Source organism: Leguminivora glycinivorella, chromosome 13, assembly GCF_023078275.1.
Source record: "Leguminivora glycinivorella isolate SPB_JAAS2020 chromosome 13, LegGlyc_1.1, whole genome shotgun sequence".
In the NCBI taxonomy this organism is placed as follows: domain Eukaryota; kingdom Metazoa; phylum Arthropoda; class Insecta; order Lepidoptera; family Tortricidae; genus Leguminivora; species Leguminivora glycinivorella.
This window is the reverse complement of record NC_062983.1, coordinates 21,762,094-21,789,615: the sequence shown is the minus strand read 5'-3', so window position 1 is coordinate 21,789,615 and position 27,522 is coordinate 21,762,094. Positions and strand designations below refer to the sequence as shown.

General features: G+C 37.8%; 1 protein-coding gene across 3 annotated transcripts in view; it reads right to left on the bottom strand.

Moving 5' to 3' along the window:
* Window positions 1-21,919: 21,919 nt before the first annotated feature.
* Window positions 21,920-27,522, bottom strand: part of LOC125233001 (homeobox protein homothorax) — a 430,647-nt gene continuing 425,044 nt past the window's right edge. For 2 of the 3 annotated variants that reach the window (XM_048138864.1, XM_048138865.1), the window contains 2 exons: window positions 26,071-26,262; window positions 21,920-25,117 (listed from right to left, as the gene is read on the bottom strand). In XM_048138864.1, coding sequence (XP_047994821.1) covers window positions 26,090-26,262 — 173 coding nt within the window. In that variant the 3' untranslated portion in view covers window positions 21,920-25,117; window positions 26,071-26,089. The remainder of the gene's footprint in view (window positions 25,118-26,070; window positions 26,263-27,522) is intronic. The other variant, XM_048138867.1, reaches the window with a different exon arrangement.

Sequence of the window (27,522 nt, the reverse complement as noted above, 5' to 3'; positions counted from 1 at the left end):
TAAATAAAGACGCCCAAGCCCTCCACTTGGAACAAAAAGACTCCTAAACGCCTTATGTTTAACAGCCGCAAGGTATAAAGCGCTTAGCCGGACAACAGTCTGTCACAAACAATGATCTGGCTTATAATTTTCACAAAATAACCCCATAGAAAATGACTAAATTCAATTTTACTGACCAACTAAACAAACGAGTGAAGTTTCCTTTACGTGCTATAATCTAAGCTTAGTTTTGCAAGAATTACTCCCTACAAAACCAAACACAGACTTATCTCCCAGCACCAGCCATACATCGACCCAGTCTTTGTATTGCTTAACGGCACTCATGAAACAAAACACAGAAAACTTCACTATACACATTAATTTAAATGTAACACTACACTATAAATAGAACACTAAAATAACCCCACAACTGACAGTAAGGCAATTCCACCACAGGTCTAAGTTCAACTGTACGACGATATTGTCCCCGCACAATCAAACAAAGACACAATTTCAAAGTTTACAATCACTTAGAATAATTTCCAAGTGAAAACAAACAGAGAAATAATAGCAGAACAACTTCACTCACCAGTATAACACACGAAAGCCAGAGACACTGTTAGTCTTGTGGATATTTTAAGAATGACCCGCGTCGGCTCGCTCCGACCCTTTTATAGATTCTATCTCCGACTTCCGACTTCCGACTTCTGACTTCTGACTTCTGACATTCGACTTCCGACTTCTGACATTCGACTTCCGACTTCTGACATTCGACTTCCGACTTCTGACATTCGACTTCCGACAAGATGGCTACTCAATCGTGTGCTTTGTTTACTAAGTCTTATGCCCTATGCATTAGAGTTCACGATTAACACACGGATGTTTGCTTATCAACACGTGCCGAGTGCACGTGTTTTAGAGAGAGACAGTGCTATTGATATTGATACCTATGCAGTCCAATAGTGGAGCGATTCGCAAATATTTTTACGTAAATATTATTTTGTGAAAGATTGTTTAAATCAATTTAGTAAGTGACTTCGTAAAGAAAGATCACATTTGTTCCTAATTGTTACATTGAATGATATATTCAGAAAGTATAATAGTCAATATCACTGATTATTACCTCTCTGACTTGTAATTGGAACCAAGACATAATATCGGAACGTTACGCAGCTGACAACTGTCAGTGTCAGTATTCCGTCCATGTGAACGTAGTTTGTTGATAAATACGTTTTTCCAACCTGTTTTACATTAAACAATAGTGAATTTTATCAGTGATGACGTAACTAAACATGTGATTAACCATCAAAGATATTATTTGTTAAAATATTCAATGAAATCCCGAAGGAAATATGCACCAAAAAGTTGGTCAAGGAAAAGTTGATTCGCCGTAAGTTTTATATGTAATAACGAGTCATTTTCCTCGTCTTAGACGCTTGTTCTGTTACAGACAGTCATACTTCTGTCCCTTTTCATCTGGCGCGACTGCCCGCCGTCCTTGAAACGGCCAATCACAGCGCGCTTAACACATTCCCCGCCCGCTCCTCGCACCCCAAACACTGGTGACTCGTATCGCGAACAAAATATACAAGATTGCTACTCTATAGGAGGTTCTCTGTGTTTGGGCACGAGTTGACTTTCTGACTATATTTATATGGACATTCGGCAATGATCATGACGGAAATGCCTGAGCTAGCTCCCTGACTATGTATATGGTCATTGGGCAATGATAATAAATGATGGAGAGTATGAAAATGACATTAAGAGAGTGCCTCGTTGGACACATTGGGCCGGATCTGACTCCTTGACTTTGTAGTTCATTAGTCATAAATTCATAATGGTCATAGACTCAAGAGTCCTAGGGCAATGGTCAAAATACTTAAAATCCTTATGTCATTAAGGCTGCGTTCGAGAAAAACGTCAAAAGAATGTAAAATTGATAGTTTTAGTCGGTGAAACACGACACTTTCCGTTATCTAATAGATATATTTAATTCAAGTAGAAAAAGTCCTATAATATGTTATATATTTGTAAACTACTCGGAAAGCTCTTTAATTTGATACTACACACGGTATGATTAAGAGCTCGGTTGCGATTTCACTATTTTTCACATGAAAGCCCTCTTAATACTATTTGAAGAAGACGTGTGATCCATCTCGCGACAATCATACCTATGCTAACCCTGCTGCAGTCACAATGGAAATCTGCTGTCGACTGTTGGCTACTAAGTTCTAACACAGCTCAAGCACTGCTTGGGCTTAAGTACTAAATAAAAAATAAGTTGTCAGGAAGTTATACCACTGTCGATGTCGTCTGAAACGTCATCTCAACTAGAACAAAAAACTAGAAATATATAAGTACAGTATAATAAAGAGTACTATCGTACAGAATGGCCAATCCCGCTCCCCGCTGAAAGTGCCGCCCGCCCGCTTTCGGTTACTACAGTTACCGCATGTCAAAAACGGGACCAGTCGACCTGTCATATCTCACTCATACAAGCATAGTACGCGTTCACCTACACGAGCTTAGACTGTGTGCTAGGAACGCGCCTCTTTCATATATTTGATCGCCAGTGTCCGAGGTGTGACATAAGTTTCAAATAACTAATCGATACAAGCCTTATCCAACAGTCCAAAACCAAGTTCCATGCACTTTGCTCACCGAAGTCACCGAAACCATTAAATACGTTCAGTTAATCAGCGTTCGTTTCATCACCTATTTAAACCGCTGCGCTGCAATAACTGCATCGCAATCAGAAACGCATTACTGCACCTCATTTGCCGTCCGCCTGCCCCCCTAACTCCCCCCCTAAACTCACTAAAAAGTAGTAAAAACATAGAAGGTATTTAAGACTTACTACCTTTTTGCTACCACCTGTATTCTGTGTCCCTGGTAGAAGGTTTTAACAACCCTTGACTTTTATGTACCTTTAAAGCGTTTGTGAAAAACCACCCCTTTAGTTTCACTCGTTTAGTAAAATGTAGTAAATACCTATAACATCATATGCGTTTAGGGCATTTGGATGTTTTTGAGAAGCACTTTCTTTTTAAAATGTTTGTATCCGGTCTAGTCTAAGTAAGTAATGTTGGAAAAAATAGAGGTAATTTGGAAACATCGGTGAAAACTGTTTACATGGAAAAGATCGATATCGATACAAATACAAGTTGCATGTGTCTTCGCTTGACTGCATAGAAGTAAAAAAAAATGATTTCAGACCTCATAGTTAATGTGTTTTTAATATTATAGGTCTGAGACAATCAAGCACATAGCCCGCCATCAGGCCATGTGATGTGGGGACTAAAGGACAACTCACTTGTATGAGATATAGGTTTATTGTGTCTTATGTTACAGAGTAGCTTCTTATATATAGGGTAAGGTGAAGCAGTGTGAGTGAGGTGTTGCACTCACACTACATCTCCCTCCTTAATGAAAAAAAGATTAATTTTATTGTTAAATATTGAAATTAATCTTTTTTTTTTCAAGCATAAAGTAAATTAAAGAAAGAAAGACAATGCATAAAAGTTCAAATTAAATAAAATCAAATACTTAACTGTTTATTCCTATATAAAAAAATTGAACCTACGTTTTTTTTCGAAAAAAACACTTGTAAAATTTTGGAAAATTAAATCAGAATTCTCCTGTACATTTTTCATATAGGTAACTTTACAGAAATATAATCATGAAAAAGAAAAGGACAAATATGAACTAAAAAAAAACACTGTAAATATTAAATTTGAAAAAAGTAAATGCTTAGCAAATGTTATTTGTAACATATGCACTGTCTTAAATACATTTTTAAAGTAAACTAGAAAATTCATTTTTAATGATGGATTAAAAAACTTTTGTACTTAATTCAAATGATAAGTACTTATAAAATTTGGAGAAATGTAATTTGATAGCAAATACACACTATAAACAGTATTAATTACAAAGTAATTTCCAATATAAATCTAAGGGGAAAACATTGTATACTCCTAAAGTGTTAACAATAATGAGAAAAAAACGTTTTTTTTTTGAAAATTTTAGGTAGAAACCAATTTATGAGCGCTTTTATGACAAAATGGAACTCGAAAAAAAAAAAAAAAACTAAGATTATATTAAAACTTTAAAACATTACTTATAGGTAGTTATATTGTTGAAATCAACGTGAAAAAATAATTCAAGTCCTAACCAAAAGTAAAATTAAAATAAGTATAACTTAATTTTAAAGTAGGTACGTGGTGTATTCGTCAATACACCACGTGTATTTGTCAATTCAGGTCTATAGGTATTTCAATAGATTCTTTTTGTTTGGTACCACATATCATTATCACTTGCAAGTCATTTACTTTATGGACGTCTCATCACAATATTTTCTTTAATTGTGCATCTTAAGCGTGCAATACTTGGCAAGGGTACACAACGCATTTACTTGGTCGGCCGACCTTTTATTTATTTATTTATTAGCTCAGGATACAAGTATATTTATTTTAAGCGCGCACACATACTTTTTTTACACATACAGGCAGTTCTTTTAACACACATCCTTACATCAAAACCTTCCACGTGTCCAAGGTGTCCCCACGATTGATACTCGACCAAATCATGGTCAGACGGCCAAGGATTCCGTGCCTGCCTTGTATCCTGGCGTACCCTTGCTAACCTAATCGCACAACGACGCCTCTCGGGCCATCGTTGATGCGACAGGCATATTTATTTATACATATTCAATTTATTCCTTTCACATTACCCTCTCACGAAAAAAAACACCATCAGGTGAGTACTCTCCGTCGCCTATTGACGCCTGCAACTCCCGAGGTGTTACATGCGCGTTGCCGACCCTAATACTCATAAGTCATAACCCTCTTTGAGCGCTGGTAAATCTCAACAAACTTTGGCACCTATCTTGTCAATCTTTACCTTCCTACCTATAAGATATCGTTAAAAATGTCCAGGAAACTATTAAAAAATCCTGCGCTATACTTGAACAGTGGAAATTTTCCCTATTTTAAGCAAATATACAAATAATTTATCCAAATCCAAAGTCTCTAAATCTGCCTCCTCCCAGCCGTGTGTGCACAAATTTCCCCGAATAAAAGACTCGTAGGCTTTCCATCGACGCCGTGTGAACACGCGCCTACATTTTCACCGGCTGCATGTTTGATGACGCCTCAATAATGCAGGGGCGTTGTTTAAGACATGCCTGCTGGTGTTTGTCGAAGGTTTTTGGATATGTTGGAGCTGGGGCTTTAGACAAGAGGCCAATTGGCTAACCGACGGAAGCGATTGATAAGCCACTGTCTGTGTTGCAGTATTTAATAATACTGAGGAGCGACTTCGGCTACTTAGGCTACCTGGTTAGCATACATCGGGGTTTTGGGAGCGGGAATGAATTTGTGTATTTATAACTCTGTTTATAGTAACTTGAATTACTGAAATATAGATTAAACTATGTATCTGGCTCCAAATGTACCTAGAAATGTTATAGAAATGTCTGTTGTTCATCGTTTTCACCCTTTTTGGGCTAGTGTAAATCATTCCCGCTCCCAAAACCCCGATGTATTGATTAGGTAGAAGTATGTAGGTATACGACGGGTAATTTCTTACATTTACATGGGGTAGCAAAAATAACAACCCTACGGTGCCCAAATAAAAAATGAGTTGGACAGAGAAAGTCACAAACAAGGAAGTCTTAAACAGAGTTAAAGAAAAGAGGTGTATTTTAAGAAATATTGAGTGCAGAAGAGGAAATATGCTGGGATATCTGTTACGACACGACGAATTCATCAAGATCATCATAGAAGGGAAAGTAGAAGGTGGACGAAGGAGGGGAAAGCCAAGGAATGCATACAGGGACCAAGTGAAAGAAAAAGTGAATGTCGTGTCGTATCAGGCTGTCAAAGAAGAAGCCCAGGAAAAGCATAGCTGGAGATTGCTTCACCGAGAAGAGCCCAGTTCTTAAATTTATGATGATGGTGTCCAAACCTGATCATTCACCAAGAGTCAGAAGTCCCGATTGAAGTTTTGCCAGCGAAAAATGGAGCGCAGCATCTTAAGCTGGGTCCACACTTGTGACATGGCGACGAACCGGACTACGTGGCATCGGACAGGACATGTTATGTGTACGATCAAGGTTGTGCTGACACGGTCACTGTCCATGAGTACGACGAAATGTTACAAGTGTAAACGGATGGTGGCGAACTGGACTGCTGCGTGGCGTGGCACACGCGATTGTTATTATTCTTCCTTCCAACAATAGGCTAGTTTCCTATAAGTACTTAAAATAAAATATTTTATGCAATGCACGAAATAAAGCACCACATAATCAGAAGAAAAATATGGACAGTAGGTATGTTTAAACATTATTTTGTATTTAATAACTCAAAGAGAAAGATATAAAGTAAATGAATTGACTGTGACGTCACTCCTGGTATTTCATAGTAATTCCATATTAGCAAATCATTTTGACAGTTGTTAAAAAGAAGCTGATTTGACTAGTAGGAAACTAGCCTACTGCGAGAGACGTAGTGGACGTATCGCCAGGACACGTCTTGACGTAATCCACTTCTATCCCGTGTCTGTCCCATGTCTGTATCTGTGTCATCTGGCGTACTTCGACACGTGTCAAAAATGCAAGTGTGGACGTGTCCTGGTCACGCGGACAATAGCGAACATCCTTTGAACCGACTTTCGATGGATCGGCTCGAAACACGTAACTTTAATGCGTGACAGTACACAGATCAGCGTCCACATTGGGCCTGGATTGTAGATCGTAACTCCATACATTGTCCGGCCAGTTATCCTGTGACCGGGAGTTTCTTCCAGTGTTCGGAATGGATTGTGCCGTACTGCAGGTTGTAACAAATTGTTCGCGTAACAAAAGACGTCCACATTAACGGTACTGACACGTGTTCGTGATACGGTCACGGGATAATGTTCGGAAAATTGTCACAAGTGTGGACCCAGCTTTAGGTGTCACAAGGATGGACCGCATCAGAAACACGTAGCTGACGTAGGGGAAAAGACCGCCAGGCTGGAGTGGAACTGGGCAGGCCACGTCTGCCGCATGCATCAGGTTAAGTGCACTAATATAGCCACCAAGTTGATGCCGACAAATAAGCGGGGACGTGGCAGGCCTAAGCGAAGATGGCGGGACGACTTAGACACCTTTATGCTTTATGGACAAGCTCACCAGAGGGAGTTATGTAAATCAAGGGGCGAGGCCTTTGCCCAGCAGCATTGGGACACTATAACGGGCTAATTAAAAAAAATGTTTACCTTTATTATGGTCGGTTCGTGTGGTGTCATGGAAGACCACGGAACACGTTTTTTAAAATATGTTAAATTATATTAACTTTTAGAAAATGCATCCTGCAGAAGCCATTGTGTTATATGAATTACCAATATAGAACACAACAGTTTCCAGAAAAATCGCAATTTTGACGCTCGGCTTAAATGAGGCAAATAGAACATCGGAAAAAGAACATTTTGAAGTTGAGGCTTAAATTTATTTAAACAGTAGGTATATTGAATGACAGGGCACGTTCGAATTCGTGATTTATAACTTTTTCTATAGATGCGTAGTGCTTTTTAACATTAATCAGTTAATACTTAAATGCATTTTAGACTAATCCGCACATAATTCAATACAACTACACCAAGACGCCATAACTCACAGGACGTCGATATCTTCTAATAATCCAATCAGAGTCCCGAACTAATGTTATTGTCAAACACCATTACACCCAGCGGCCAACTTAATGTCCAGTCACGTACGTACGACAAGGACACCAATATCTAACCCTAATGCGATAAAAAGAGATAAAACTAATCAAAAATGTGCACTTCAATTATGAAAACTCGTTATTCATTTGTTTGAACCGCTACTATTGGATAATGCGTCGTTTTTCAAATTTGGAAAAATCTTTGATTGTGTTTCACTTCAACTTACAATTTACAACTCTAGCTGTGAGATAACAAGGTTGCGTTTAGTTTTTACTGGTTTTTCATTAGTGGTAGAGTAGTGATGTGATGACATCGATCTTGTTTCTTTTATCGAGTCGCCGGTCGGAATTGAAATGAGGTAATAAAGAAATTGCGATTCCTTTTATGTATCTTTTTACATTTCTGATGGGCAGTAATGTATTCGATTAATTGAATAATCTCTTTAAGCTGCCGCTCGGTTGTGGTAGTTGTTTTAATTTATTTTCTACACGCGGCTTTCTGATTTTGTATTATTTTAGATACAGTTCCTTTTATGTTTTTATCTGCAAAACTGGTTTTATGTTAAAACATTGATTGCGGTGCGTTTCCTTGACGTATGTGGACGCTATGTAGCAAGATAACATATTATTTACGTGTAAAACACTAGTTTCTTGAAACGCCTTGGTGTAAACAAGTTTATGAAATGAAATGAAATGAAATTTCTTATGAAGGGTTTCCATAAATAAAAAGAGATCCGATTTAATTGCTCAGATTGCTCGTTAGAGTCGTCAGTACCTATCTTGCATATTGTGTAACCATTATGAAATGTTCCTAACAAGCAAACACTTCTAGTTCACTTTCACCTGTAGTTTTTGTAGATAAATGGCTGTAGTACTCGTAGCTTGTCACTCTGTCCACCACACGGAGGCACAGACAATAAATACTAAGCCGAACAGCGACATTTGGAACGAACGCGTAAAACTGTGCTACCAGTCTGGCCGCAGTACTAGCATCTGACCAATGGTAGTTCTTTGGCTTTGGAAATATAGTTCAAAATGTGTGAGCGAAAAGTGTAAACTGTAGTACGAGAACATGCGTCAATGTTTCTGAGAAGTGAAACGGCGTAAGTGCAGAAACAGTGCTGTAAGCACGCTTGAATCGAAATTTCAATAATTAATAGTTGTAAGTACTGTACGAATACATTTTCATGTAGAACTTCAATACGTTTAAATTTGACGTCAAAAATCTGTCTCTATATCTCGCTTACAATATCTTGTACATGCACGCTTAAACTTCAGTTTCAGAAAATTTGGCTCACGAATAGATATGTAGATCACAGTGTTAAGATGCCAAAATTTTCCGGCCGCTGGCGTGTTTGGTACAGATGACCTACTGCGGTAGGACTTACGACAAATATCTAGGTCGCGAAATATGTTTTCGTGCCACTGCTTATTCTTGCCCAGCGGTTACTAATAAACTAAGTAAATAGCTAGAACAGCTTGCGTGGGAGAAATTTAATGACGCGGAAGACAACGAATGAGACTAACCGTTATAAAGCATTGCGACCGCAGTGAAAACAATAAAAATAATTTCAGCGAAAACGGAGATTTGGAGAAAAATCGTTAAAACGCCGCCGGACAGTCCGGCTTGGCTATCAAAGCAGTTATTTGGTCCATTTAACTTGAAATAGTTGCAGCGGTGTACCAGGCGGGCAGGGGCGGGGGGGGGAGGTTTTAAAATACGATTTATTACGGCATCAGCGGTTTAAAGGCTAGCTCACGCTGCGCGCTGGTAGGCGCATGTCGCGAACGCCCGCGCGCAGCAGGGGCGCACTTTGATACTGGCCGAACCGTCCGAATCCGAAGGTACTAGGTACTCATAGTGATATAGGATGCATTTATTTTTAGTGATTTACGCAGAAAACATACTGATCCTAGGTAAGATTAGACGTGCAATCTATTTTGATCTACGACGCTCCGTAAAACTTTTATGTTTATTGCAAATTACTGATTTAAGTATCGCACGAGGATATTTCAATTTACGAGTGCTACGGATATTCTTGTCCTCGTAAAGCTTAGGTCTTATGTTGCGTACACCTTGCTGCAGTAGCTTGTTTATTATCTCAAATAATGTATGATGATTAGGTTAGGATGCCCGTGTTGGTCCTATTTTACTCAGGCCAGCCGGGACAGATGGACTACAGGACAAATGACAGCATGAAGCGGAACGCTTCCTTTCATAGAAAAATAAAACAATGCACATGTATACATTGTCGGAATAACAGGAACGAGAAACAAGATGCATGTTTCATACCTTCAGTTTTGTTGAGAGCATAGTGTGCACGACCGCTTCTCTATACAAACATTGTTCCCGTTTTCCCTTTTGAATACTGACATTACAGAAAAACATTTTACTATACTGTGCCCCTTCGTTTAGCTCCTTTACGACCACTTACGGCTTTAATGGCCAAGTCACACAAAATTAACTATAATAATAAAGAAATCGCAGTAAGGAACCATAGACTTGGCACGATTTTGTCTAGATTTCATTACTTTTTAGAGATAAACAAGCAGCTCCATCGAGACTTCGCTAGTTTTTTACAGAATGTTTTTGGTGGGATACTTCTATTACACTATACATCTTCATCTATTCATCTTTGTTAATGTCATCAACAATGTTATCAACAACATCAAACAAGTCTATCGAATTCCTGTAGTTAATTTAATTTCCAAATTCCAGTGAGAAGGATTTAATTTCCAGTCCACAGGGGAAAACGGGAACACATTGGTGTGAAAAGGAATCCTCTTTTTCTTCTTTATGCGGTCTGTGCGGCTTGAGAACGAGCTACTGATTTATGTTCCCTATGTCAGAATTGTCAGAAACGCGCGGTGAGTTAGCATAAAGATGAACAAGTTATGGCATGTTAAGAAAAACTAGTGTTAGGGATATTACTAGGTTGATAATGAAAACTATTACTTGTACCAACACTTTTACTTTATTCGTTTATAACAAACATAAAAACAACCAATTTACAATAAATATTTCAAGACTTCTTCACTACAACTCGTCTGTACTCGAACTGGCCACCGTCACGGCATTACCGCTGTTTTTATAACAATCCAAAATGGCGGGAACCAGTGACTAGTATGAGTCAATTGATACTTTTTAATACTTTCATCATAAATAACAGTAAGATAAATCAAGATATAAGGCATTAATAAATAATTACTGTTACAGTAGGTACCTACGCGGAAATGTCTGGAAAATGTAAGAAGAAATTATAGAAGGTATTTTTTTAAATGTACAGTCGAGTTCATTAATATCTGTACATTTCTTCACCTTAACTCGTAGCAATAAGGTGAAAAAATGTACACATATTTATGAACTCGACTGTACAAAATATGCAATGTAGCTTTGAAAGCGCGATCATTTTCAGAATGGCAAAGGCGTAAATATTTTCCGTACCAAATTATTTTTTACTTCATGGAAAATGCATGTTGTCAAGATTTTCATCTACAAGCTCATCCTGTGTAAATTTGGATAAAATCGGCTCATTAGTAAGCAATAGAACGCTCACTGTTTATACTCCGATACCATCTGGATCACTTATAGTGAGCGATGACAAACTGCCCCGAACGCTGTCGGCTTCTGGGCCCCTGGTCACTGTTGGTTAACCTCTGGTCACGATTTTGTCATTTGCGATTTGATTGTTGCGTAAATCGGTAGTAATCGTGACGGTAGTTAATGAGACAGGAGATAAAAACTTTCCCCAGAGTACCTAGCAGTGGCGGCTGGTGAAAATTTCTGCTAAGAGGCAACACTGAGCAAAAAGAAACCTACCATAACATTAGTTACTAGTAATCAATTTTAGGCAAGCCGGTGGGAATCGGCTTGTATGGACCAGCCGCTGCTGGTACCTAGCCAACGTCATAATCGCTTACGATTCGTAGCTAGCTCTCTCTATTACTCTTTTGTAGTGGTGCGACAGTCGCAGTTAAAAGCCCATAGTTGACCGATGATCAGCAATTCTCGATAAGTTTGTACATTTAGATCACGTCTCCGATTTTGATAAAAAGTGGTAGGCTGATAGAGTCCGTGAAGCTGAGCAAGATCCACTAGGACACTCCAAACCTTCCTTTTTTGTTACCAGATTTCTAATCTGAACAAAAAAGGAAGGGTTTATACAAACTATATAGAAGCAATTCCCTTTAAGTTTGTACATTTGGATCACGTCTCCGATTTTGATAAAAATTGGTAGGCTGATAGAGTCCATGATGCTGAGCAAGATCCACTAGGTTTCCCAAAATGTCCCATGTAGTTTGTATGAAACCTTCCTTTTTTGTTACCAGATTTCTATACATTTTCGGTAACAAAAAAGGAAAGTTTCATACATTCAACCTAGGACATTTTGGGAAGCCTAGTGGATCTTGCTCAGCATCAAGGACTCTATTATCAGCCTACCAATTTTTATCCAAATCGGAGACGTGATCCAAATGTACAAACTTAACGGTAATTGCTCATAGGACATTTTGGGAAACCTAGTGGATCTTGCTCAGCTTCACGGACTCAATCAGCCTACCAATTTTTATCAAAATCGGAGACGTGATCCCAATGTACAAACTTTTCGGGAATGGCACTGATATGGGCTTTTAACTTTCAAGTCTTTCAACATACGCACGGAAAGGTGCTTTTTCCCGCCCTAAAACAAGAATGAGAATTGTGCAATATCAAAATTTATAAAAGTGTAAGAACTCAATATTTTCTTGGATAATTGCTGCCATTTTTGCTTTGATATTGAGTGCCCCGTCACTTGCCTAAAGTATTCCTAATTCAAGTGAAATATAAGCAGTGTCCAGTGAACAAATCAGACCATTACAGCAAAACAACGCCAGCAGCCACCGTGACATCCATCCGGTGCGTTTTCAAACGTTCTAAATCGCGAGCTAGCGCGGTGTTCCTATAGTTTACATAGTTCTGTGCGCGTCGAACGTAAAGAAGAACCGTTTTCAAAAAAACTACTTAGGTATTATAAGCTCAGTAATTTTACAACAGTGCGTGGTACACTTTTTATCTATTTGTATAGGGGCCGAGCGTGTCAGATTTTGTAGTGAAGTTGTTACTTGCCTGTGATTTTAAATATGTCTCAGGGCCTTGAGTGTTCATAATTTTTATGTTGTTGCAATTAAATATCTCGTAACGAGGCATTTTTTATGTTTTCAACTTACAAACATTGACGCCCGAAAGCTGCAAGCTGCGAATAAAGACGGACAACTCAGTGGATTTTACAAAGTTCATTTGACACGCTAAGTAGATACGTTTGCTTGATCTATGGCATATATGACATCTGATGTAATTATGTACGTGGTACACAACACAACACTTTATACGGCTGAATATATATAAAAAAAACGGACAAACGGCAACGGAGGCCTAAATTCACATCTCCAGCAGGACATATTGATGTTTGGGCTTCGACAACGAAACGATTTGTGTTTGATAACTCTTCACTAGAGGTATTCTTGTGAAAGTGACTGTCACATTTCGTTCACTAATTTCGGTTAAGCTCCCAGAATTTCAGATGGGCTTTTAAATGTTCAGACTACTCTGAGCAATGAGCGATGCTCATCGAGCATTGGACTTCATTCGAAGCAATATGAGTGTGGCTGCCAGGTACAAACCTGTTTCAATATCAAAGAAAATACTAGACAAATCCTGAACTTCATGGGCTTCTAATGACCAGACTTTTCTGAACATTGGACTCTGTTGGGACCTACATGAATACGGCTGGATGGTGGTCGCGGTGAAAAACGTCCGGCGGTCCGGCTAACGATCGTCCGGACGGACAAAAATGGCTGATGTCGCGTTAGCGGTATAAACTTACCGACTGGCGTATCATTGAAACCGTACATAATTCTATCACACGAATTTGAACTAAGCATTAGTTTATTTATAATACAAATCAGTATTATTAGTAATGATGTGCAAGTTGCGGAAACTTTCCAAAAAAATCTTAAATTTCTTGAAAAATTCACGAAAATTTCACGAAAGATAAAGGGAATTTAAATTTATGAAATGGAAAGTTTTTTTTTTAATACTACGTCGGTGACAAACAAGCATACGGCCCGCCTGATGTAAAGCGGTCACCGTAACCTATGGACGCCTGCAACTCAAACAGTGTCACATGCGCGTTGCCACCCCATTAGAAACTTGTACACATGTATTCCCTTTTGCTGTACAAAAATACAAAATACAAAATCATTTATTCAGCAAATAGGCCACGGGGGCACTTTTACATGTCAACATTACAGAGTATTCATTAAAGTTAAACAAATGAAATTAATAGAAATATTAACTAAAAATATTAATCATAAGCAAAGTAGCTATACACTGATATAGAATTAGAGATGTATAAAGTCTCTAAATGTCATATTATTACTAACTATAATCAATACATAAAGAAAGTGCAAACAGATACAAAGATAAAAGAAATCTATAATACTTCAATAGTTGTAAAAGACTGAATATTACAAGTAAAAATATTATACTTAATCAAATAATCCACGGAGATGTATAGCGTCTCCAAGAGTCAAATTTTATAAAATTAAAATATTTAAAAGTAAAAACCTTTGTCAAATAATACAAAATACTCCTTAAAAATAATACTCCTTTTTGCTGTGTTAAGTACACAGCAAAAAGGAGTGTACAAGTTCTAAGGAGGGTTCGGGTTGCCGACGACTCAAAGGACAATAGACGGAACAAGTTAGTTCCGTAAGTCCTCCCGTCATCAGCATACCGCACCCTCGTTGAGCTCTGGCAGTTTCCATCCATACAATTGTCCATACAAAGTGTGGAAAGTTTCCGAAGTTTTCCTATGTGAAAATTTCAGAATTTTGGAAACTTTCCGTGGGCACATCAGTATTAGACTTATATTGACCGCAATATAGACCGTGATTACCATTTTGACTTTTATTGAGGTCCCGATATTTCGACTTAGTTGCATGCATCGTGATCACGGCAAAGATGCAACTGCATCGAAATATTGAGACTTCAATAAAAATGAAGAAGGTAATCACGGTCTATATCCCGGGCAATGTAAGTCTAATGAAACTGACCGATTCACGGTTACGAATTTAGAACTCAAATCAGTATTAGTTCATCAAGTTCGGAGTTTTTCTGCAGCCGTCCTAGCCGAAGTGACAATCGTTAACGTTACGTGGCGACCGAAACGCAGTCTAGCTCTGTCACGCCACTACATAAGAGCGATAGGGTGATCTAGCTATAGGAACAGCTAGCTATGAAGCTAGGCTAGTTAAAGCAATTGTGTCGTAGGCACAATCCGAAATCAACTGACAGAATCTGAAATCAAAATATCAGGCTCCGTAGCCGAATGGCATTTCTGCGATGCCAAATGCCGTAGAAATGCGGTCTGGCTCTGTCGCGCCAATACGCAAAAGCGATAGAGTTAGATAACTACGAAAGAGACACAGTACACAGAATGAGAACCAATGTCACCGACTGTTACCAGTGTTAGTTACCACCTAAAATATACCTATGTTTTCAGAAATAAAGAGATTCTGATTCTGATTCCTATTAAATCTATCTAATAAGTTGGTGGGCGGGGTATATGGTATAAAAACCTATCTGTAAAGAAAGTAAGTTAGCACGCAAATATGCTAACCTAACCGCACATTTCAGTATCAAACTTGTGGTAACGCTACCACGACTAGTTCTCTTTTCAAAAATAATTGTATCACAAAGATATCTTAAATTTTTGGATACAGCCTAAATTAAAGTGAACTATTCGAAACTGGCGACAGAGCTTCAGGCAGGGGCTAATTTAAGGGGGCCGCGGGCGACATGTTTATTGGTTAATTAAAGTTTTACGGAGCAGGTACCGTTCGTATACACCGCGAGTTATCGGGGGATCGAGATTAGCGGAGTACGGCCCGCAGATCAGGAATTTTCAGTTGAAGTAATATCTACCCCGTGTGGTGACGGGTTAAGAGTTTCACCTCCCCTTTTCTTCCCGTGGGTGTCGTAGAAGTCGACTGTGGGATGGGTTAAATTGTGGCGTAGGCGAGAGGCTGGCAACCTGTCATTGCAATGTCACAATTTGGATTTCTTTCAACCCCTTTTTGCCAAGAGTGGCACTGAAACTTAGTAGTTCATGTGCTCTGCCTACCCCTTTATGCGATACAGGCCTGATTATATGTATGTATGAACGTAAGTAATATCTGTGGAAATAGTACATTACGATACATGTGCGGATAGGAGGAAGTTCGAAACGAGTGGCGATATATTATTTAAAACGCGACCGAAGGGAGTGTTTTGTGGGTATCGTGCTACATTTTTCAGTACAGAAGCGCTTTGAAGTTTCGATCTGTCAAGAAATGAACCACTTTATCAATCAATCAATCAATCAATCAATCATCACTTTACATACTAGTGCGGGCAAAAAGCACTATCTGCACTGAGAATAAGCTACAGCGGGGCAAATCTCGACTGGGAGGCAATTGTAACTGATCCATTTTTTCCATTATTACACTATGATGTTGAATTCTACATGTCAGATGAACTGAACTCGCCTACCAATTATATAACCGGTGGACATTCTATTTAATAATGCAAACATTGTAAAACATAGACCAGTTACATTTGCCCCTCAGTCGAGATTTGCCCCGCTGTACCTTACTATTTTATAGCTCGGCAACTGACTTTACAAGTGTACAGTAGTACACTTGCAATCGCGGCAGATGCTTGTATCCTATCGGCCACCCCGGTCACAGTCTTAGGTCGAAATTATCTCTCATAATGAGTAATCTACTATACAGGGGCTTGTGGCTCTCTGACCTTTACTATTTTAGAATCATGTAAAAGCAAGCAAGTAAAAAATCAAAAACGGATGAGAAACATAGATGCAGTTTGATATATGCAGCACCCACAAGAGAGCAAAGTAATTTCATACAAATTTTAATTTAGTGTTATCTGCTCGTAGGATTTACCTTTTTGAATCAAATATTGCTGAATTTGATTTAGTTTGATGTTACAATTAGTATTTTCTTTTCCATGTGTTAGCTAGTAAACCTGCTTCTAGTTTCTTATTATGGTTGTATTATACGTTGTCAATTAAATTCATCTGTCCACTGTCGAAGGCATCACAGTTGCGATTATTCCCGTATTGCTAGTACTATGACTTTTGACCATATTATGCTACCAACTTGTTTCCCTGTGCGCCTGGTGCATACATATAAATGAATGTGCTCCTAGTACTGACTGGTGAGGAATTATGCACCCGTAGCTTTCTATGCCTCGCTACAAGTATGAGCGCCTGGTACTGTTACTGTCGATGCAACGCCACTGAGCGCCTAGTATTATGCTAAACTAGTTGCTGCCTGCGACTCCGTTTTTATAACTTCACATTGAACATTCAGGGTAAAGGTTTGATTTTATATCGTATGAGGACCGAAAATAGTAATGATATTAACTTAAAAAAAAACATAGTCGAATTAATAACCCCATCCTTTTGAGATTTGGAAGTCGGTTAAAAATATACATACTGTTTCTTTATTTTTGTATACGTATTTTATTTATTTACACAGTAGTAGTTAGATTTGCATTTAGGAACTTGTCTCATTCTAGGTTACATATATGTTTTTCAAGCCTTTGTTTATGTAAACTTTAATTATCTTTTAAAAACTCATCTAACTAAAACGTATCCCAATCTCCAAAATACCAGGGCCACAAGAATCGCAAGGAGTACGCGACGGCGTAGCGGCGTAGCGTCGTAGCGGCGTAGCGGGCGGGGCTCGAAAATGGCGGCCGACAGTGAGTAATGGCACGCTGGGACGAGTCCGGTGACGCGTGCCGCAGGGTTGCCACGCAGCCTTGCTGATGTAATAAATGTGAGTGCATGTTTGTGTTACATTTGGTTTCATCTGCAACTGACTTTGCAAGCGACAGAGTGTGAGAAAGTAACTATAAAATAAAATTAAAACATGTGAAATTCTTCATATTTCTGCTCGCTTCAATTTTTCATTTTTCTGTGCAAATGCGTTTTTAGTTTTCTAAACATCCTGCTTATCTATATCTAACACATATTTAATAACAGCACGTCACGGCAATATTGGATTTAAAAAATGTCACTAACAAGTCAAAAAAATGGGACTTAAACAACCTGTATAACTTAACAAGCCGTCGCGTATAGGGCACAAAATTAACGGCAAAAAGGTGAAAAAAGGTTGAAATAATGGAAACTTTGTTATGTGACATAGAGTTCACATAACATCATTTCATGTTTATTGATTTAAACCAACACGATCTTCACTCATATTATTAAATTAAAACGGGACTTAATTAAATATAAACATAAGTTTTACGCGATTAAGTCCCGTTTTAATTTAATAATATGTCATGTTTAATTTTTCCATTTTTACAACCCTTTTTTTTTGTAAAGTGTTGTTTGTGGTCGGTTTTGTTTTATTTCAACATTGTAAGCTATTATAATCGCACTCACGTTTCATTTCATAGTGATTGTATATATGTACCTATTGTTGTATCCATTGTATTCCAAAAATATCAAATTTATTGCAGTGCATACCTTTTTAACAGACTTTAAGAATAGGATTAGGTTATCAATTCGTCGGCATCTTTTTTTATGTAATAACGAGTAAATGGTAAAATTTTAGGTGATAATTATATAAGTGTAATGTATTTAGGTTAAAATAATGCAGCCTGAATCACACATGTCGTCATTTTAGATAAAGATACCGAATTTATCTAATCATAGTGGCTACCTAAAATGAAAGTGAAAAATTGGGTCAAAATAATAATGTATTATTTAAATGATTGATGAATGAATGAAATGATGAAATGCCGTTATTCAAAGAACTCGCACATCGCCAACCCTGTTTTTTTCCTACAACGGAGCACAGTAAGCAACGCACCGATTGTATCGCTCGCGGATGCTCCGAGCGGACCATTTGTCAACCTTAGCCCCCTCCCTTCACCCCCCTCTCGCCGACTCGAAAGAAACGCCAAATTGACATAGCTCCAGATGAACGTATAGATTTATGTGGCCCTGGTATGTGTGATAGATGTATTGTTTTTAATATGGGATTGAATGAAAGTTTGCATGAATGAAATTGTGTATCAAATAAAGTTTGTAATGTCCAGGGAGCGTACTTTTCGTGCCGATGACATCAATTTGACGTCACGCTCCATATAGGGTGATCACAAATTGTTTTATTGTAAATTATTAATCATTAGTCATCAATCATTTTAAGTTATGAATTTCTTTGCGTGGTAATGAATGCAAGAAGGATGGTGTGCTTTACGTTAGAGAGGAATTCTCTTTTCTATGCATTTATTGTTATGTATTGTCAACAATACTATTTAATTAATTTTTTTTATAAAAACAAATCAAATAATTTTATTCACATTTCAAGTAGGTATTATTTATGCCACATGGACTACTGTATTTGAAGTAATTTGTACACGATTAAAATGATTGACGACTAATGATTAATAATTTACAATAAAACTATTTCGGGATCACCCTATACGGAGCGTGACGTCAGATTAATGTCATCGGCATGAAAAGTACGCTCCCTGGTAATGTCTTTGATTAAAATGAAGATTTGAATTCAGAATAGTACATTTAAATAGCCTTTTCCTGAGTTTTAGATATTGTGTATGTAATGTAATTATAAACTTACTTGTTTTCCATCGTGTTTAGGCACTACTCCTTTTAGTAAAATAAGCGTGAGTGTATAAATGTATGTATGTTCTTATGTCTGTACCCTATCTCGGTTGATTAGTATATGAATTAAGAAGTAGATATCATCCCCTTTTCCACCCCTTTAAAAATTAGGCAAATATTTTTTGGAGCTTGAACTATACTAAATTGTCTATTGTATTCGGAGAGGCAGCAGTATTCGTACGAAAAGCAAATACATCTGATAAGTAATAATTATACATAATAATGATTTATCGTTTATTTAAGTAGTTCTACTTAAAATAAATAAATATTATAAGACATTCCTAATTCCTACACAGATTGACTGAGCCCCACGGTAAGCTCAAGAAGGCCTGTGTTGCAGGTACTCAGACAACGATATATATAATATACAAATACTTAAATACATAGAAAACATCCATGACTCAGGAATAGTGCTCATAACACAAATAAGTAAATACCCTTACCGGGATTCGAACCGCACAGTAGCAGTAGCAGGTAGGGCCTCTATGCGTTTAAATTTAAATACGTTGTCGTGACTACAGATGTAGTAAAGTAGAGAACCCTATCCATCAATAAATGTCAACATGTAGAATTTCTAGATATTTTGGATGACCCAGTTTCGTCTCGCCAAACTAAGTACCCGGTGTTTGTGAGAAGTGAGAACGTATCCGAAGTTACTTCTTACTGTAATTGGATCTAGAGATTCTAGATGCAATGGATAGCTATTTGTTAAAAACAAGCGACGTAAGAGGAAATGAGAAGTTATAAAGTAAATGGCGACTGGTCGGGCCTGGTCGGTAGTGACCCTGCCTGCTAAGCCGCGGTCCTGGGTTCGAATCCCAGTAAAGGCATTTATTTGTGTGAAGAGTACAGAATTTGTTCCTGAGTCGTGGATTTATCTATGTATATTGTCCCCTAGTACTCACAGTACAAGCTTTGCTTAGTTTGGGGCTAGGTGTGTAAGATGTCCCCCGTTATTTATTTAGGTATACAATTTGAATAGGTTGATTGACAATTCTCATACTACGCATCCGTAACTGAAGAGGCCTACTAGTACCTACATTACGATGCAAGTGCGAAAATTAAGAAATTAAAAACGAGTGAGACTTGAGGTGTCGCTTCTTGGCTAAACAGTGTAAACTGAACTGTAAACAGTTCTGTGTTTCAACATTTTCGACCTTGTGACAAAATATATTGATTTTTGAAATATACTATTTGCAATTTAAAAACTTCTTTTAAACTTTTGAAAATTAATAGGTAGCATTTACTGTAACATTTGTCAGTTCTTTTAATAAGTGAGCGTTTCCAGTCTGCCATTTGTTTAGTAAAATCATAGATAATTAGAAAAATCTATGTATGTTAAAGTAATTTGCATATTACGTCAATTCTGGTTATATCATGATTTGTATGGATGCTTATATGTTATAGTTGTAATTAGTTTGACATTTACTTTATTTACTTCATGTGTTTTTTATGGAAGATTCGATACTTACCTAATCATTTTCCCACCGAACATCTGATGTACTTTTATATCAAACGAATCCTGGCTATTAGTTACTACGCTTAGGTGTCCACGTTCGTCGGTACAGATGTGCTTAGTGCGAAAAGATTTTCCTTCGTATTTTCCCGGAAACAGTCGTCTTTGTTATGCTAGTTCAGACAGCGTCAGCGTCAGCGTAATACGTCGTGTACTGAGACTGACTGAAATAACAAGACACGGTTGTACGTTTCCGTAGAAATACGAAGGGAAAGCTCTAGTCTGCAATCGCTTTTTATCAGGCGATTTGTCTGTGTATTTGGTTTTTTACAGCAAATTTACTCTACCCAATAGATATAAAACATGACGAGAAATATAATTATGCACCATGTTGCGTAGTCAATAGTTATATACATATTCAATTTCATTAGAACTATTTTGTAGTATACTGAACTGCCCTGCATACGTGAGAAGATAACAACAACGTTCTCTTGACAATAATCATAATTATATTCCTGGTCAGGCTTTACCATATGAGATAGGTACGACATGGTCCAGTGCCAGTGACGATTACAGTTCAGCACGCATTAGATAAGTAACAGACACGTAGACATATAATTACCCACCAATAATTTATGTGTTCATTGTTTTCTGTTTTATACTTTGATGCGTCTTGTGATGCGACTTGACCAATGAATCGGGCCTTATGTTACTTTTAAAGTAAGTAAAAACACATAATATATAGACGGGTGTACCGGACGCAACGACTGGCGGCAGCCTATACCGTGCAGTCCACATGGCCTATGACCGCGTTCAATGGAGACACGCTACTTGTGGTCGCGATCCTCAGCATTGAGGGAACGAGGAAGAAGAAGAAGAGACCGGACGCAACCTTAGCAGGGTCTGAAGCCTGGGTTAAGTGGAAAGTGCATCGCTGTATGTTAAAGAACGTAGCTATAGGTGATAGCGAAGATATGCTGACTGGGTTAAGGTATCGGTCCCGTACGCCCGTCTATTAGCACTATAAAAATGAAACAAAGTCACTTTTTTTAAGGTTTTAATATTTTTTACACAATTGGTAGCATTCATAATGCCGACACTGTCCGTCAGTCCGCCCGTCAGCTGCCATACATTATATAAACCAGTTCTATCATGTATATTTATATTCATATAACGTGTGCCTCACCGAAATTATACAATACAAATATATAATTAACTTTTTCTCGAACCGTTTTATAATAATTGAATCGACGACAGACAATGCTCTCTTTATTACTATATTTACAATAACTTGATGACTTTCAAATCAATATGTATAATGTACATATACATATATAATAAAGAGAAAAATCAAAATAAAATTCTCCAATTAATACATTAATATCTAACAACTATTATTTAAGATTTTTCTCTTAATAAAAATATATTACACACAACAATAATAATAATAGGGCAATATCAACAAAGGCAGATTGCAAAAGATACCGAATATTTAATACTGAAGTTGACTGACAGAAAATATAATACAAAAAGACATGACGTGTAATTTATTTGATGATATATTTACAAAAGTTAACAAACCCTTTACTAAATGAGACGAGACAGTGTGGGTTGACTGAGGCGAGCTACTGGCTTCTAGTTACTGGCCCAAAGACCATACTTGCCCTTTTCAATAATACCAATACGGGCAAGTGCGGCTGTGTGCGTTTAGTGATAAATGTATGAAGTTGCAAAAGTTGAACAGGCCCCAATGTGATGGCCAGTCACACTTATCCCACAGCCATATTTACCCGTTTTGACTTTACAGCATAATAATAATATACAAGATACATACAAACTTTATGTAAGACACCACATGATAGTGGTGAAAAATATTAGTTAGTTGAGCATATCTAATTTAGAAGAATACTACGACTACTGAGTCTCTCTCTTTATAGTTCAATAATTGTAAGTTACAAGTAACCGGTAGAATTAGGACTATCCATACAACCTCAGCGAAACCACACTGTCTTATCTAAAAGTGTCATACCAATTAAGAAAAATAACTACTATCCCATTTCATAATGCGTTTACACGAGGCTAGTTGGTGAGTTGACACTAGTTGTAGAAATCTGATATTTTTTTCTTACAATTTGCGAGTATATTTATTATATTTTCATACGACATGATATACCGAATGAATGTGCATAATGTTATTTCACAACTTTTATATAATGTGTCTAAAGTTCTACTTTCAGATATTCGAGTTTTTATTTTTATGACACTCGTTATAAATTGGGGCTCAAGTATTTTTCTATGATTGGTAAGACACTTCCCCACAAGTCTGGTATTACCCTAGGTATAAAGCTGTCTCCGGATAACTAATCCTACAGTTACCACGGCCAGGACCAATTTGACGTTATCCCGTTCGTATACATGCATAAGGCTGTAATGCGAGCATTACTTAGTGTTCTCATCGTTACGTGATTGTTCCGTTTGATATTATACGATTTTAGTCAATCAGAAGGCTTAAATTACAGATAAATAATAATTCCCTGTAGTTTTACACGGGTTTAGTACTATTAAAGTTGAATCGGTTCGTATAAATAATGTTTGAAATATAAGGTATGGTACTAAACTCGTGTAAACTACGCTTGGGAAGATTACACTCGGTACACGTTTGGCAATAGTGGTTTTTTATTCGAGTCCCGTGTAAAATAGATGTCAAGTAGCAAGTAACAAGTTATTTATTACTTTATTATATCAATTTGTTATTTGCTAGATGAATATTTCTGAATTTAATATGTGAATTGTTCTCTGACGTGACTAAAATCTTTGAAATCACAAGAATAGGTTCAAAATTAATAAATTATGTTAAAACGGAACGTATAGTAACCTATGAGAAGCTCTCGTATCAGTCGAGGTCACACAGAAAAATACAGTCCACCATTTTGATGTATGTATTTGTGTGGAACTTTGTCATCTTTTAACCATACATTTTACTTTATTTTGAGTATATTGGTTTCTCTGTTCCCAAAATGTATTAAGATGTTTTATCAAGCTGGTAAACTGTATCTTTAATTACATAAATACCAATTTTATCGGGTCATAATTTTAGGAACGCGTAAATTTATATTTCAAGATAGTTCTCGATCGTTCAAGAGCCTTTGCGTTTTATTCGATGACCCCTTGGTCTGGTGAAGGCATAATATGTCAGGTATCCGCTACAAGACAAAATAGACGTAAAATCTCTTTGTTCAACATCGTAAAATATATTTTTGTCATCGTATACATCGGTTACAAATTGTGCTACATTAATGAACACCAAGGCAAGGTGAAACAATCATACCCGAACCACAATATCATCACAATAGTATATAGATAGGTATATATATCAAAGATATGTATTCAACCTGTAACGCAAAATCACGAAAAGTTTCGTTCGCAATTAAAATTTACTTGGAGAAATTGACGTTACTAGAAGTAGGACTGAGCGCGATGAATAAATAATCGGATGGTAACAGACGCAACGCCGGCGCGACTACAAGTTACACAGTAACCTGCGGGAGGGAGCCTGTGTAGCGACTGGCATGCACGAGCCGGCGCGCAAGTCATCGGTCGAGTTACTTGATACGTCTAAACGCGCCATGTAGTGTCAAACTCGCATATCCCAGTCTACACACAGGGTGGGTGTTGAAATTATAAATAATCTATTTATTACATACATAACGCCTTTACAAAAGTACCATTTCTATTATCATTCGTCCTCCTCGACCCAGTACTTCCAGTGATAGTTACATTACAACTTACAACTAATCAATTATTTATATTTACGTAATAACAATACACAATTAGCTATAAATATTTATACGATAACTATCAAACCATTTTATTGTTACATTCATCGATCTATGCTCCGAGTGATAAAACCGTTGTATTTATATTAGGTGATTGCACCGTATAGCGTCCACGTTGTCACTTCGCGTTATTTTACATTTATTTAAACATTAAAGTTGACTTTAAATCTTAATTTAGGAGATCGTATACTGTTTCAAATATTACAAAAATGTTTTCGCTTTATGTACACGTAGCATCCGTTCTCCTAGTGTCGTCACGCGTGCGTGACGTGAGCGTGTCGTGCGCGTGCCGTGGGCGTCACGTGCGCGCCGCGTATCACATGAGGTCGCGCGGGGCCTCGGGCGGGGCCTCGGCCTCGCGCCCGGCCTCCGCCGAAGGCCGAGCTGTGCCAGTTCTATTCATGTCTGGAACAAATTATAAAGTAAATTACACATAATTAAACATAACTTTGACATGTAACATGTTGTTCGTAGTGCATTACTTGTAAACTATGTGAGGTGTGTAATAAAGATTAGACTTATATTGACCGGGATATAGACCGTGATTACCTTTTTGATTTTTGTCGAGCTCCCGATATTTCGACGCAGTTGCATGCATCATGATCACGGAAAACTGACGAAGGCGGGTGGATGTTAAAGTTGCATAGACAGCGCGCGATCTACCCTCCTTCGCGCGCGTCGGCTGCGTTCACTTTCAGCGTTACCACTGGTCGCATTCACACTCGATGATCAAAAAGGTAATCACGGTCTATATCCCGGTCAATATAAGTCTAATGAAAATAACCGTGAATCATTAAAAACTCTTATTGTAATAAAGATTGTATTGTATTGTATTGAAATCTAAATCTAAATTAATACAGAATCTTGGTAGTGATAATGATAAGTCAAAATCATTCTTCATAATAAATTACAAGTAATTGTTATGAATCTAAGGATTCTTGGGCAATTAAACTTGATAAGGACTTGTTTAGAAAGCGCTTACATATCGCAGTAAATTGGTTTTATAAGTAGGTGTGGCAAGTCCAATAAAGTATAATTAGTGGTACTTGACTCTTTACTATACTAGTGTAAACGAGCCATAGCATATGTCCTGAATTAAGTATTGGTATGCATTAACAATTCGTCATCATTAATACCAAAATCTTGGATGGTCTTTAGAATAACTCATAAAGAGGTGCCTCAGGGGCCCTTGAGATAGTGAAGATCAAATCTAAGCATCCTTCAGAACATCGAAAATACATTTCGTTACATTTTTCGCGTAGCCATGGTGAAACATCAAGTCTTTAGAGGACCTGTGTATCATTTTACCTCCCATCATGTACCCCATAGTCTTAGGCTGTAAGCTGTCTGATACTTACATGTACAAAGTTGCTCGTATTAGAGATGGTGACCGTAATACTCGGCTGGGTATTGCGCGTAGCCATGGTGAAACGCGGGGTCTGTGGGGGGCCTGTGCATCATCTGCTGGCCGTCCATCATGTAGCCCATGGTGGCCTCGGGGCTGTAGGCGCCGCTGGGCCCGGCGTGCGGGAACACTGCGGGGTAGAACACTGGACGGTTAATTAGGCTGGCTGTGCGTAGTCTTGGTGGGTTATGAGGCCCTGGTACTTAGGACTCACTAAGTAAGGACTTATTGTACAAATTAGAGAAAACCGTGTTTGGAGATTTGAGATACACCTGGAGATGCAAGTATACATAGATTTCGAGTATGGGATCAGTTTGAACTAAGTATCACCGAAGTGGTATAAAAATTAATCAATTAAGGCCCACTTGCACCAACAACTTATCTCAGGGTTAGTGGGCTGTCAACTGTCAAATTCCATATAAAATGGTGGGTTAACCCTACATTTTCGTTGGTGCGAGTGGCCCTAATTGTTACTACAAGCGGTTATGGCCGTATATCCTCTTCAGTCTTCGTATATAATTTTTTGTACACGTTCCAAAAATTTTGAACTTTTATTGAATAAGAAAAGATTCCTAATTCAAAAACAAAACAAGTTTCCAGGACCCGGGACAGGAAGAAAGGTCTGTTTTTTTTTAATTGCTGTATTTCCAGATAAATTTAAAATTGAGTTCTAATATGGTATTTTATTATATTTTTCATGTTATTGATATTCATAAGGGTTTTCTTTGGCTTCAGTCCGTAATAAAAAGGGATACCGAACGGGATTGCAACCATGTTCGTAGATAAGTCGTATTATTGGCAAACATATTTGCATTTAGTTACAGCACGAATGAATTGTTACAGTGACTGCGAAAGACATTTTTATTCGAACAGGAAGACGAGAGCCATTCCGTCGCAAACTTTCAATAGCCCAATTTAAACTCAGCGACAAGGATGCAAAACAAAAAAACGTCCCGATTGTCATTCGGAATCGTAGGAATTCGCTCAATTTTACCACAAAACTGTTATGTCTTCCGATTGCGATATTTCGTGGGGATTATCAATCGTAAAGTAATGGTGTTCGTCCATTATAGACGGCGATTTCCGCAATCCTCGTGGGGTCTTTATGGTGGCACGCGCCATTGGCTCAAGAGTTCGGCACAAACACGATCGATGTCAACCCATAGCTACCCTCAGATCAAATATCACCGTTTTTTGGAGACCTTTTAGTCTGATAAGTTTTTGTCTTTCGTTTTCCTTGTGCGCTAGATATCTCAGCTCTTTGATACCTTAATGACACATTGTTTTTCTCGATGTGATCGATTGTTATGACTAGGAAAAAAGTTGTCAGTCGTACTGAGCTCGCAAATTTCATTGTCAAGGGAAGTTTTTAGCGACGCAGCAGTATTGGAAGTGGTCGATACGG